This window comes from Mercenaria mercenaria, chromosome 17 (genome assembly GCF_021730395.1).
Source record: "Mercenaria mercenaria strain notata chromosome 17, MADL_Memer_1, whole genome shotgun sequence".
In the NCBI taxonomy this organism is placed as follows: Eukaryota; Metazoa; Mollusca; class Bivalvia; order Venerida; family Veneridae; genus Mercenaria; species Mercenaria mercenaria.
This window is the reverse complement of record NC_069377.1, coordinates 46,305,128-46,317,688: the sequence shown is the minus strand read 5'-3', so window position 1 is coordinate 46,317,688 and position 12,561 is coordinate 46,305,128. Positions and strand designations below refer to the sequence as shown.

The 12,561-nt window shown below is 36.2% G+C and overlaps 2 protein-coding genes across 5 annotated transcripts; one reads left to right on the top strand and one right to left on the bottom strand.

Annotated features, from left to right (window-relative positions):
* Window positions 1-1,709: 1,709 nt before the first annotated feature.
* LOC123537255 (pyridoxal 5'-phosphate synthase subunit PdxS-like) lies at window positions 1,710-7,965 on the bottom strand. The gene is made up of 8 exons (XM_053528065.1): window positions 7,826-7,965; window positions 5,148-5,201; window positions 4,727-4,827; window positions 4,074-4,154; window positions 3,643-3,763; window positions 2,973-3,119; window positions 2,654-2,836; window positions 1,710-2,154 (listed from the first exon to the last, which is right to left on the bottom strand). Exons 1-8 carry the CDS (start codon window positions 7,845-7,847, stop codon window positions 1,847-1,849), a joined length of 1,017 nt encoding a protein of 338 aa, XP_053384040.1. The 5' UTR covers window positions 7,848-7,965; the 3' UTR covers window positions 1,710-1,846.
* Window positions 6,856-10,765, top strand: LOC123537257 (pyridoxal 5'-phosphate synthase subunit PdxT-like). Of its 4 annotated transcripts, none has more exons than XM_053528066.1 (3): window positions 6,856-6,917; window positions 8,874-9,238; window positions 9,612-10,765. In XM_053528066.1, exons 1-3 carry the CDS (start codon window positions 6,881-6,883, stop codon window positions 9,942-9,944), a joined length of 735 nt encoding a protein of 244 aa, XP_053384041.1. In that variant the 5' UTR covers window positions 6,856-6,880; the 3' UTR covers window positions 9,945-10,765. The 4 variants fall into 4 exon arrangements, with proteins under 4 accessions (XP_053384041.1, XP_053384042.1, XP_053384043.1 ...); XM_053528067.1 differs by lacking the exon at window positions 6,856-6,917 and adding an exon at window positions 8,058-8,196; XM_053528068.1 differs by lacking the exon at window positions 6,856-6,917 and adding an exon at window positions 8,467-8,594.
* Window positions 10,766-12,561: the final 1,796 nt, after the last annotated feature.

Below are 12,561 nucleotides of genomic sequence, written 5' to 3'. Positions count from 1 at the left end.
TATTTGTTATAGTTATTATTCTGATAGAAAAACGTCAACATCAAATGAGCCGCACCATAAGAAAACCAACATAGTGCATTTGCGACCAGCATGGATCCTGATCAGACTGCAATTCAGGTATACTGTGTAGATTTACAAAAAAAAAAACACAACTTTTCAAACCTGCATATAGAACTCTATATGTTTAATTAATCACAATGACAACCTCTCAACACTAGCTTGAGAAAATGTCTTCATACTTACATGCATTTGAATGGTTTTATAACAGCACAAGTTCATTTTAAACATTTTGAAACTAGGCCTTTGTATGGATGAAAGCATTTTTAAACTCATCAAAAAGATGTCAACCTGTAGCAATATCAATGTCACAGTATATGCCCAGATTATAACACATTGTATAAGCCCAATGAGAAGGATTCAGATACTGCTATATAACCCATATGTAGATCACCAAATTGGGCCATTAAATTTTATTCATGGGACAATTCATTATTGCCAACCATTTGTCATGATGTGCAGTGGGGACAGTGTCATGGTGTATGTCCAGATTTAACCATATGCCAATGAGACAGATTCCGAATCTGCTATATAACCCATGTGAAGGTCACCAAATCAGGCTATGAAATTGTGGTAACCATTGCCAACCCATTTTCATAATGTGAAGTATGTATCAAACAAGACTTAGCAAACATATTTATTGCTCTCAAATTTGTATATTTACATTCAATTCTTCCAAACTAACACCCATTGTAATCTACATGTAACTCCACACCTTCTGAAATGTTCTAAATATTATATACCATTGCTGAGCATGGGAGAATGTCCTGAGCAACTCTTACATATTGTATATGTTCATAATGTCAAGGCAATGTGTCTTGTGCAACGTTCAGTATACTGCCATATTCATACTCGTTTCTATTCCCCGCAATCTGACTAAAGTACATCTCCTATTACGCTACGCATAGGATCTGAAAACGACCTATTCATGGCCTCGTTCTGACGACCCTTTCGCTAGCCAATCAGAGCTTAGCTTACAACATGTTGCAAATTACTGTAGCCTTGACTTTTGATATTTACAATTCATATGTCGTATTGTGTCAGATAGCGGTTGCTCAGTCGGTAGGCACTTGCTTTGTAAGCGAGGGGTCCGGGTTCGAGCCATGGAAGAATGCATATTTTTCTTACTCTTTGGCATTCGAACAAGTCGTCTGATTGGTTAAAATAAAAATAGCAATACTGGAAATCCAAAACATACAGAAGACGTATGTGAATGGGTCGTTCTCAGATCTTCGTTTAGAAGATCAAGTACTTAAGTCAGATTGTATTCCCCGTTAAGTTACACTGGTACCGGAAACGTCAATATTTTTCCATATACTGACGCCTGAATTTCATATTGGGTGCGTGACGTAATTCAGTGTGTGTTGTTGCACTATTTTTTTCTATTTAGTTCAGTATTGTCAATCCTATTCAGGCTATCGAATATATTTATGATATTTACGTAAAATTTATACGTGTAGATGCGTATGTAATAAAAAGATTATTATCTTTGCATCGGTAAATATGCACTCGTTCTTCTGCGGAAGAATATTGCGCACCTAAAGTCGCGCAATATTTCCGCTGAAGAACTCGTGCATATTTATCGATACAAAGCTTATAACCTGTAAATATCCATACTAAAGATCACGGGAAAATAAAGTCGACGAATTCCATTTCCAGTTTAAACATCTAAAGTATTTTAATGCATAAGTAAGACTATAATTTGACCCCCTCTTTAATAGAGGTTTGACAACATAGATGAAGTCGCATTTAATGCCGGTTTTAATGTTTAATGAAATACTGTTATATTTCAAACGTTTTTCACGAGTTTTTCGGGATCACCAAGAGTTGCGTTCCAGATACTTGTTTTATCGCCTTTCACTGACCATCCATAGGATTTCTCGCCATTTGATAAAGCCTCTTTCCTAGGAACACCAGTCATGGCTTGACCGAGATTGCTGCTCAGTTCGCCAAGTTTCTTGGCATCTTTATAATGTGTGACTGCTTGTGCCATAGCAACAGCTCTTTCCGGTGGGTTTGTACTTTTGAAGACCCCTGAGCCGACGAAGACGCCATCAACCCCTAGCTGCATCATGAGGGAAACGTCAGCCGGGGTAGCTGAAAAATGTTCACATTTTTATAGCATATTTTACTATATTTAAAAGCAACAAATCTGCATTGAAAATGAACGAATATGAGCAGCATGAGGTAAAGCCATAGGGCCAATACCTTGCCAATATCGCCTTCAGGCACACTAGCTATGTATATTACCTTTAAATATTAAATACGTATACATGTATATGATTTTGCAATTCGTATTGTGAATGAATGGCACAAACGAAATTTGTATATGGTTTAGATACATTCTACCTATATTTTTTTTTGTATTTTCTAGTTAATCAGCACATTAGAAAACATTCCATGATTCTTACTAACATTTATTTGCAGGTATGTTAGATCAGCACTGGCAATGTGCATCAACGGGTTGTCAACAGCGAAGAAATTTGTGAAATGGCATAGGTTAAAACATAGACACAAAAACATGGGAAAATGCTGCATGACCTCAAATGTTAAATGTATTATACAAGATGTATTCTGCAAGACGCATTCAGCATACCTATTCCTCCTGCAGCAAAATTGACAACAGGAAGACGACCAAGTTCCGCAGTTTTCTGTAAAAGGTCAATAGGGACTCGTAGTTCTTTGGCGTAGTTATATAGTTCATCTGCGTCCAGGGCTTGGGCAATTTTTATTTGTCTGTTGATCGTTCTTGCGTGTCTGACTGCTTCTGCCACGTCCCCTGTTGCAAAAAAAAGTGACTTAGTTCTTGGATACAGTATGTAAAAATAAGACGATATCGAAGAAACAGTAATACATGTGTATAATAATGAAAGCCATTTTATTAAAGAAATTTTACAAAAAATCAGTGTTTTAACCTGTGCCAGCAAGTCCCTTTGTTCGTATCATTGCAGCTCCCTCCGCGATCCTGCGCAGTGCTTCTCCGAGATCACGTGCTCCGCAGACGAAAGGGACTTTAAAATTATGTTTGTTGATGTGGTTCTCTTCATCGGATGGGGTCAAAACTATAAGCAGAAACAAAATTTTGTGTATAGACAATATTACTCTATAGATTCAGTTATTCTATAATAGACTGTTTACAGAATCCACAATGAGCTTTCAAGATCTGGCAAATATATTTTTTTTGAAATTCCACGAATGTTACACAAGTGCTTAAAAAGTTATTGCTGTAGCATTTTACGGTACTCTGAGATATTCAACATTTGAGCCGTGCCATGAGAAAACCAACATAGTGGGTTTGCGACCAGCATGGATCCAGACCAGCCTGCGCATCCGCGCAGTCTGGTCAGGATCCGTGCTGTTCGCTAACAGTTTCTCTAATTGCAATAGGATCTGAAAGCGAACAGCATGGATCCTGACCAGACTGCGCGGATGCGCAGGCTGGTCTGGATCCATGCTGGTCGCAAACCCACTATGTTGGTTTTCTCATGGCACGGCTCATTTCATTGTTGTCTCTTAGAAGCATATTTTTCTAACACAAAACGTTGACAGATAAGAACACATAAAATCTATTTAACCATATCGTACCCTCTGATTCGTCCACCATGTCTACTCCGAGCGCTTCTAGTATCTGAGCCTCGGCAAAATGTCCGATCCTCGCTTTCGCCATTACCGGTATCGTTACAGCTGCAATGATATCCTTTATCATCTTTAAAGAAAATAAAAATATGTTGTAAGATGATTCATTATTATTATTATTATTATTATTATTATGATGATGATGATGATCATCATCATTTTTGTAAGTTTTAACTTTTTTAAATAGATTTATTCAATATCAAAAACAGTGGTACTAGTATTTAAGTATTTCAATAACCCTGGTATTACAAATTGTATGCTTTACAAATAGGTTATGCAATATTCTACGTACGTTTTAGTGGAAAATCTATGTCTTAGCCCGTCGATCAGGGCTATGTCCCGATGGGAGCCAAAAGCAAATTGAAAAATGAGTTTCTAACCTGTGGGTCAGACATCCTAGCAACACCACCGTCTCGACGTATGTCTGCAGGCACTCTTTCAAGGGCCATTACTGCGCATGCCTGCAATAATACAGGTAAACTTTATATTATATGATGCATTAACTTTTTAACTGTTTTTAAAGAGTTTCGTTTCTTTCTTTATTTTCACACATTCAATTACAAAATTGCAATGCCCTAGCTGGATCTAGGAATTTATTTTGAACAAAGTCGACCTATATATTTCATAGAAAAAATATAAGTAAAGTTTGAACCCTTAATTAATGCTTCTTGTTCTTGTCAAATCTGCTTTAATATAAAAACAAACTCTGTTGGCAACTTGTAAACGGTAATACTAAGTTTTAATATAAGATTAAAAGATTTAGAGTAGTTTTGCAAGAGCATGCAATGAATTTTAAACAAGCACCCTGACCTAGACTTTATATCGATTATTTTAATTCATTCGTCGAAATCTATTTCAAGGAAACTGTCAGTTTAAGATTTTGACCCAAAGTGTGACCTTTTGGAGTGTTAACGAACTAATTGTTCACCTCGGAACATCGACCTATGCCAACAGCAGGTTGAGCTAGCAACATCCCTGGATATTGCATTTTGTAATCAAGTTGGGGGATTATTGAATTAAAAAAATTACTTACCCCTGCTTCTTCCGCAATTCTCGCCTCCTCTGGAGTGGTCACGTCCATTATAATGCCCCCCTTTGTCATCTGTGCGAGACCAGCCTTTATCTTGAAAGTACCTGCATGGTAACAGACCACCATTATATAAAAGTCTTCTTGAAGAATTAAACTATTAACGTGTATTTCATAACATAATTAAAATATTCATTCTGAAGCTACGAAGGAACTGACCGCTATTTGTACTTGAACCCTTGTCAGAAATCTGGCTGAAATAGTGTTTATGTAAGAGGTATTTAACAAACTGAGCCAATGAAGGATGCGAATACTACAATTGTCAAAAAAAGTCTTTATTTTGATATAGAAGTTTACACTCTCATATCACTGTGTATGTATGCGGTCTTTGTTGAATTAGCTCCACTGACAATCAAAAAAATATTACCTGTTTGTGTCTTCGCTTCTCCATTTGGCAACACCAAGTTGGTCACACCAAAACCTGCAGATGAACATATTTCGTTACTGTGCATATCGTTTTATTCTTTATTTACGAGAATCTTAAATCAAAAGGCATTAAGAAATTTAAAAGTAATATTGGCACTCTTAGGCAGTTATGAAACTGTTTAAAAATCAGCTTTCATCCGGGAGCAGAGCAAGGATGAACTAATAAGCACTTTCTTCTCAGATTAGATAAAACACTCCGTAAGAAATAGTTGCACGAGACCTGTTGACCTTACCAATAATTGTAAAACATGAATGTCTTTGCTCGGGGTTAAACACAAATGTAGGGATAACGCATGTTTTTTTGTGTTATAACATTTGCAGAATTCCGAGGGACTGGTTTGTGCCCGAGCCCGTAGGGCAATGGTTCCAACTTATTCCGAGGGATTCTGTGGATGTTATAACTGAAAAATGAACATGCGCTAACGCTATTCTAGCATAAAACGCGAAAAAAATCTATTAACTGAATACATTATCCCTCAACGTCATTTAATTTCTATGAAGTGTGGTGAATATCTGAGGGTTTTTTTTCACGTTGACGTGCCGTAATACGTTTACGCTTTGCCACGGTGTTTTAACAGCACGTGAACGCGACAATCCCACTGTTAACACACGTTTTCTTTCCTGTTAATTAAAACATTCGCTAGCGATTCATGTTTAATTTGCCGATCCAATTCAGTTGTTCATTTCGCATGAACACCAAAAAATGTTTCATTTCTTATATTTATGTAAACAAGATTATATTAGAAAGTTCACACATTTTGTTTTGTTTAACATTAAATCAGCTTCCCGGCCATTCAGTTCACCAGACGGAACAGCTGCGACGTCATCTCTAACTATACGCGGATGTCGTCAAAACAGCGGTCCGTTATCTCTATGTAGCGTTGACGTAACTTTCGCTGTTCATATATACGAAATGAACGTCATAATTTTCAATGGAAAAGAATAGGGCCAACAGGTGATTTTTTTACAGCACATGAGCGCGAGAATCTCTCTGTTAACACACGATTTTTTCTCCTGTTGAAACACCCCCGAAAAGTGACAAGAACAACAATTTTATGCTAGAATGTGCGATAATAACGTTCAGTTACAAAGTAATGCAATGTAGTAGGTTGTTCGTTTAGCGAATACCTATATCATATGTATGCGCTACACATTCTGTCTGATATATATTGACAGAATCTAATGAACCCAAGAACATTTATACCCTCCAAAAATTTTCAAGTATGAACACTACAAGAGAAACAGAGATTATAACTTAGGTATATAACAATTAAAGTAATAGTTTATTTCGCGAATCTGGTGCTGTTCAGTCGCTTGATTGTGCACTCATTTCCTGCTGTTCAAATCAACTTTTTTCACTCACTGAAGTTTTGTTCAACAGCAGTAAAAAGACATTTGTCATTTTGTCAAATGGGAACTGTACTTTTAGGATACAATTAAAAATGAATACTACATATGGTATATACATCATTTGGCACGTATACTTGCATTGAACATAGACCATATTTATAAAGTTTTTTATTTGCTATTTTCCTTGTGTTTTTATCAAATAAGTAAGTTTATATTATTACGCTGTTTACTTAATTCGGAAAAAAACGTGCCGTCTATAGCGTATCATCTAAAACTACATCCGGGAGTCCGTAAATAAATAAACAGCTTTACCAGACCCAAATTATGAATGACTACAACATAATTATGATCTATGAAAAAGGTAAAAATAAGTTCATGTGTATTAACAGTATAATGCATTAGGTTTAGAATAGTACGCACTACGGGTATAGCTAAAGAAACTATAGATGTGTTCTGGAATTTTCTTACTTTCTGCAAGTTTGATTGACTGGTGGCGACGTAACGTAGTTTATCTGATAATCATTAGCATAAATGTAACCGGTACTACTGTATAGTTGCATCCTGTCGCCCTGTGTATTAAGTACAGTCAACGCTTTTGCCTTTTAAAGTTAATTTTGACAAAAGATAGTTTGTTATACAAAAAATAAAATGAAAATAAATACATTATATAAGCAACAATATAGGGACCTAGACTGATATTTGGTGAATTGTGAAAAAAATAAACATACGACTTTACGATCAAAAATGTTTAAGTCTACTTGCAAGTACAAAAAGTTTCATTAAATCTACATTAAGTAACTATTTCCATACGCAAAAATGACATAACAGACCCAGATTCGTAGTTAAAAATATGAACAATTTCATCATAGTATCTATGAACACAAATATGGTAGGCTTGTAATAAATTGTAGTAAACACCTAATAATGTATAGCTAAAGCGTATCATATGTTTTCAACAAACTACTGTTATAAATGATATTAAATTGTGAATGTAATTGTTAAACAGTGTCAGTTTATATAATTTTCGTCAAGCAAGAGGATTGTCTGCCTTTAAATTTAGTATATGGAGATGAGCTATTTTACAGAAAGATGTGAATTGGATATCTTTAATGCATTGAGGAAGCCCTACTTCACAATTCATTTATACACTGAGTAAAATAAAAAAAAAAACATTTGAGAGTGATTTTCCTGCAATCGAAGTAAATATCTAAACATAAATTAAATCACCAGCTTTGGTTAAGTAATTATAGCTAACAAAAAAGAACATACCGTTAGTTATTTTTTCCGTCATGTTTTCTAACCTTTCCTCTCAGGTTGCAATGTTGTAAATGACTAACTCCGTACACTTATATAGATTATGTAAACAAAAATGTTACATAAATTATATTGGTTACATAAATGTCAAAAACCTTTGTTATGAATTCTGCGAATTCTAAAAGTGTGATAAATACAAGGGTTACGAAATATTCCAACGCTTTAAAACAAGTACAAACTAACTGTGCACAATAGACGACTCGAAAAAATCAGATTATAAACACGTGATCACATAATACGTTTGTATTGAGTTCAAACAAGATTTCCTACTTTGATAGAGCTGGTTTTGTTAAAACAAGGATCTGATACCACTCGTGTTAATAAAGGTAGGAAATGTTAAAATAGATATTAAATTTAACTGTCAACATGAATTCTTAGTTGTTGTTTTTCAATCTTTTTAGTTGTATAATTGTGTTAACAGTATTGTATATTTTAGTGTACATTTTATGAGGTTACGTGCATACACCGATTGTTTTTGTTGGCAAGGTATTTAACCTCTAAGCAAACGAGAAGTACGAGTGATGTTGCATCATTACATATGTTAGTACGCATGCACGTAGATCGGTACTTCATGTACATCCGTGATCCGTGTACGTATGCGGATATCCGTGAATCGCTTGTACGTATCTTTAGCGAACGAAATGAACTTTAATACGTGCGATTTTCCTCGGACGTTGATACGAGCACGGATCACGGATCGCGGATATAGAATAGCGCCCTTATTGTGTGTATTCTTTCATAATTGTGTTACATTATTGTAAGTAACTTCTGACTAAATTTACCATTCTCCAAGCAGAGTTGTCGTTCGTTCCTCACCATACACTGAATGCTAATGTAACCGGTGTGCAAGAGAGTGTAAATTTACGTGGTTTATACGAAACATTTACCGATTTGATATAGACAAAAAGGGGTCAGTAGTTATTTTTTGTCGTTGTAGATGTCTGCAATATGTGTACGTTTCTGTAAGTGTACGTTGTTTAAGAAATGTTCGCATTTTTTACAGAAAAAATGCCACCCTCTGGTTCAAATGAGACCAATTCCTACACACTTACAGTTGGGCTTCTTGAAGTTCAAGGCGCTTTTCTGGAGCATCGAGTGGCACTGCAAAAGGCGGCACAGTTGCTTGGCAACGTAGATCTCAGATTGATGGAAATTAGAACAGCAAACCACGTGACAGACGAGCTCGATGGTCTTGTGATTCCAGGCGGAGAGAGCACTACCATTAGTATTTATTTGAAAAGAAATGAAATGGAAGAACCTCTGAGACGATGGATTCATAATGACCGTCACGTGACATGGGGAACATGCGCTGGAATGATTCTTCTCTCTAAAATGACAGACAACCAAAAGATTGGAGGCCAATCTACGGTTTGTACTTTTTATTTGTAGGCCATGAAAGTTAAATATAGTTTTAAGAAAACCTTTCTTTTGTAATCAAAACGACCTCTTGACAAAAGCAAGATGAGCAGAAATGCAACTAAATGACTCCTTAAAATAAGAAATAAATTGAATTTGGCACTAATAGCTATGATAAACTGCACAAGACAGATCTGATTTGTTTGAAAAGAAGAATACAGCTTAACAAAACAATGTTTAGCGAAGAGGTTCATTAGATGCGTTAGTGAAAAGTGTGGTGGCGCATTTTCTCAAATCCAGCAACATGAGCAAGTTGTGGCCACTTTGACTCACTTTGAAATGACGTTATGTAGCAAAATATGAATAAGACGTTTTCTTTTTTCAGCTTGCCATAATGGAGACAGAGGTGTCACGAAACTACTTTGGCCGTCAAGTCCATAGTTTCGAATCACATATTCATTTAAAAGAAAAAGAACTGAAGGACACAATTAAAAATGAAACATATCCTGGAATTTTCATCCGAGCACCGGCCATTGTAAAAACTCTTTCACCGGAAGTTAAAATTCTCGCAACATTGCAAAAGTCGGATTCGGAAGTTATTGTTGCCGCGCAACAAGGACACGTGATTTCAACAGCATTTCATCCCGAACTTACAGAAGATTGTTCATGGCATATGTACTTTCTAAAAACAATCATTGATATAAAGAAGTCAAAATAATATTGTTCGTCCTCTGCCTCTGATTCATGTGCGAAAGTTTGCAGTTACTTGCGGAGAACAGGTTTATACTGGTACAGAATACAGGAACACTGGTTAAGTTAACTGCCCGCCGTTATATAACTGAAATACAATAGCAATGTACTGTTGAAAAACGGCGTTAAACCCAAAAACAAACACGTCGAGACAAGTTCAATTTACTGTCTGAAGTTTACAGCTTACCGACAGTTTATTGTCTGAAGTTTACAGCTTACCGACAGTTTATTGTCTGAAGTTTACAACTTACCGACAGTTTATTGTCTGAAAGTTACAACTTACCGACAGTTTATTGTCTGAAGTTTACAACTTACCGACATACGTACATGTACTATTGTGAAATATAATAGAACTATGTGTGAATTTCCAAACAGCAATCGGGCATACGCTGAGACATATGGGTCTATTAACCTTTAGCCTGCTAAAACTCTAAAATGGACAGGACTATCTTTCAATTTGGGCAATACCATTTATTTTCTGAAGGGGTGTTCGCTGAAAATTTACTGACTGAATAGCGAACAGTGCAGACCATGATCAGCCAGCACGGATGTGCAGGCTGATCTTGGTCTGCACTGGTCGCAAAGGCAGAATCACTTGCCACCAGCAGGCTAAAGGTTAACAATTACAACTGCAAATTGTGAAGAAGACCTCATGCAGCTATGTAGTCTCAAACTCCGAAACAGTGTTACTTCCCCCTGCGAAGCCTCTCATATTTCTGTGTTTTTCATGTGTAAACGTTAGATTTGATCAGCATTATACTGGTATAAAAGATACTGAAGGAAACTATATGAGTTTTTCTCATCTTTCTTACACGTTGTTCCTCCCAAAAACTAATTAGGTTAGACCTGACTCCGCAGTCATAACTAGATAAGTTATATATATGATAATATGAAATTTTAAATACTATATATAGAGTCAACACAGAAAATGACAGAACATGTAAACAACTTACTCATACTTACTATAATATTATCTCGGCCAATAAGCACACAAAATGGCTGACTTTTCTTCTATAAAAAAACTGACAAACTTCAAATTGCAACAGCAGACGCCAGTTCCTCTTTTATATGTACATGTAGCTGACATTTTATTGAAGAACAATGCCAGTATTGAAAGAAAATTAAAAGAAAACTGGGAGTCATATTTGATGCAAGAACAATATTTCATTCAAATAAAAATAGCGTAAAAGAGTATACAAATAGGAAGTGCCACTGCACGAGTACAATCCAAAGTATTCTTTCGTGCTCAAAACCAACACTGGGAAAAGGGATGAGTTTTTAGTTCACCTGAACAACGGGTTCAGTGTGAGCTATAATTATAGGCGGATGATCTTCTTCTCTGAAACTACTGGTCAGCATTACACCAACACTTTGTCTGTAGCATCCTGGCTAGGTCTCCTCTCCACTTTATTCCAATGGGGGTACTAGGGGTCGCTAGAGCTACAAAATAGAAAAAAAACTTTATACGACTTCTTCTCATGAACCACTGGATGGATCTTCATCAAACGTGGTCTGTAACATCACTGTAAGGTCTTGACTCGGTTTGGTTCAAATAGGAGCACTTCGCCTCTTTTAGGAGCCCCTGCAGCTAAAAATAGAAATACATTTAAAAGACGTCTTCTCATGAACCGCTTAGTGGATCTTCATCAGACTTGGTATTTAGCATCAGTGTAAAGTCTTGTCTCTCAAGTTTCTACAAATTGGGGGCACTTGGTCCCTTTTAAGGGCGGCTAGAGCTAAAAAAAAAACAGTTATACCTTTAAACGACTTCTTATGAACCGCATGATATGGATTTTCATCAAACTTTGTTTGTACCATCAGTATAAGGTCCTGTCTCAAATTTGTTCAAATGGGGGCATTTGGCCTTTTTAGGGGCCGCTACAGCTATCAATAAAATACCTTTAAACGACTTCTTTTCATGAACCGCTCATTGGATCTTCATCAAACTTGGTCTGAGTCATCACTGTGAGGTACTCTCTCAAATTTATTCAAATAGCGCACAATGATAGGGGGCGCATGAGCTAAAAATATAAATATATTTAAACAAGTTTTTCTCATGAACAGCTTGGTGGATCTTCATCAAACTTGGGGTGTAGCATCATTCTAAGGTCCTCTCGCAAGTTTTTTTTTTTCAAATGGGGACACTAGAGCTCTAAAAAAAATAGTTATACCTTTAAACGACTTCTTATGAACCGCATGATATGGATTTTCATCAAACTTTGTTTGTAGCATCAGTGTAAGGTCCTCTCTTAAATTTGTTCAAATGGGGGCACTTGGCCCTTTTAGGGCCGCTAGAACTATCAATAAAATACCTTTAAACGACTTCTTCTCATGTACCGCCCATGGATCTTCATCAAACTTGGTCTGAATCATCATTGTGAGGTACTCTCTCAAATTTATTCAAATAGGGCCAAATGATAGGTGGCGCATGAGCTAAAAATAGAAATATACTTAAACAAGTTTTTCTCATGAACAGCTTGATGGACCTTCATCAGACTTTGTGTGTAGCATCATTATAAGGTCCTCTCGTAAGTTTTTTTTTCAAATGGGGACACTCTGCCCCTTTTAGCGACCACTAGAGCTAA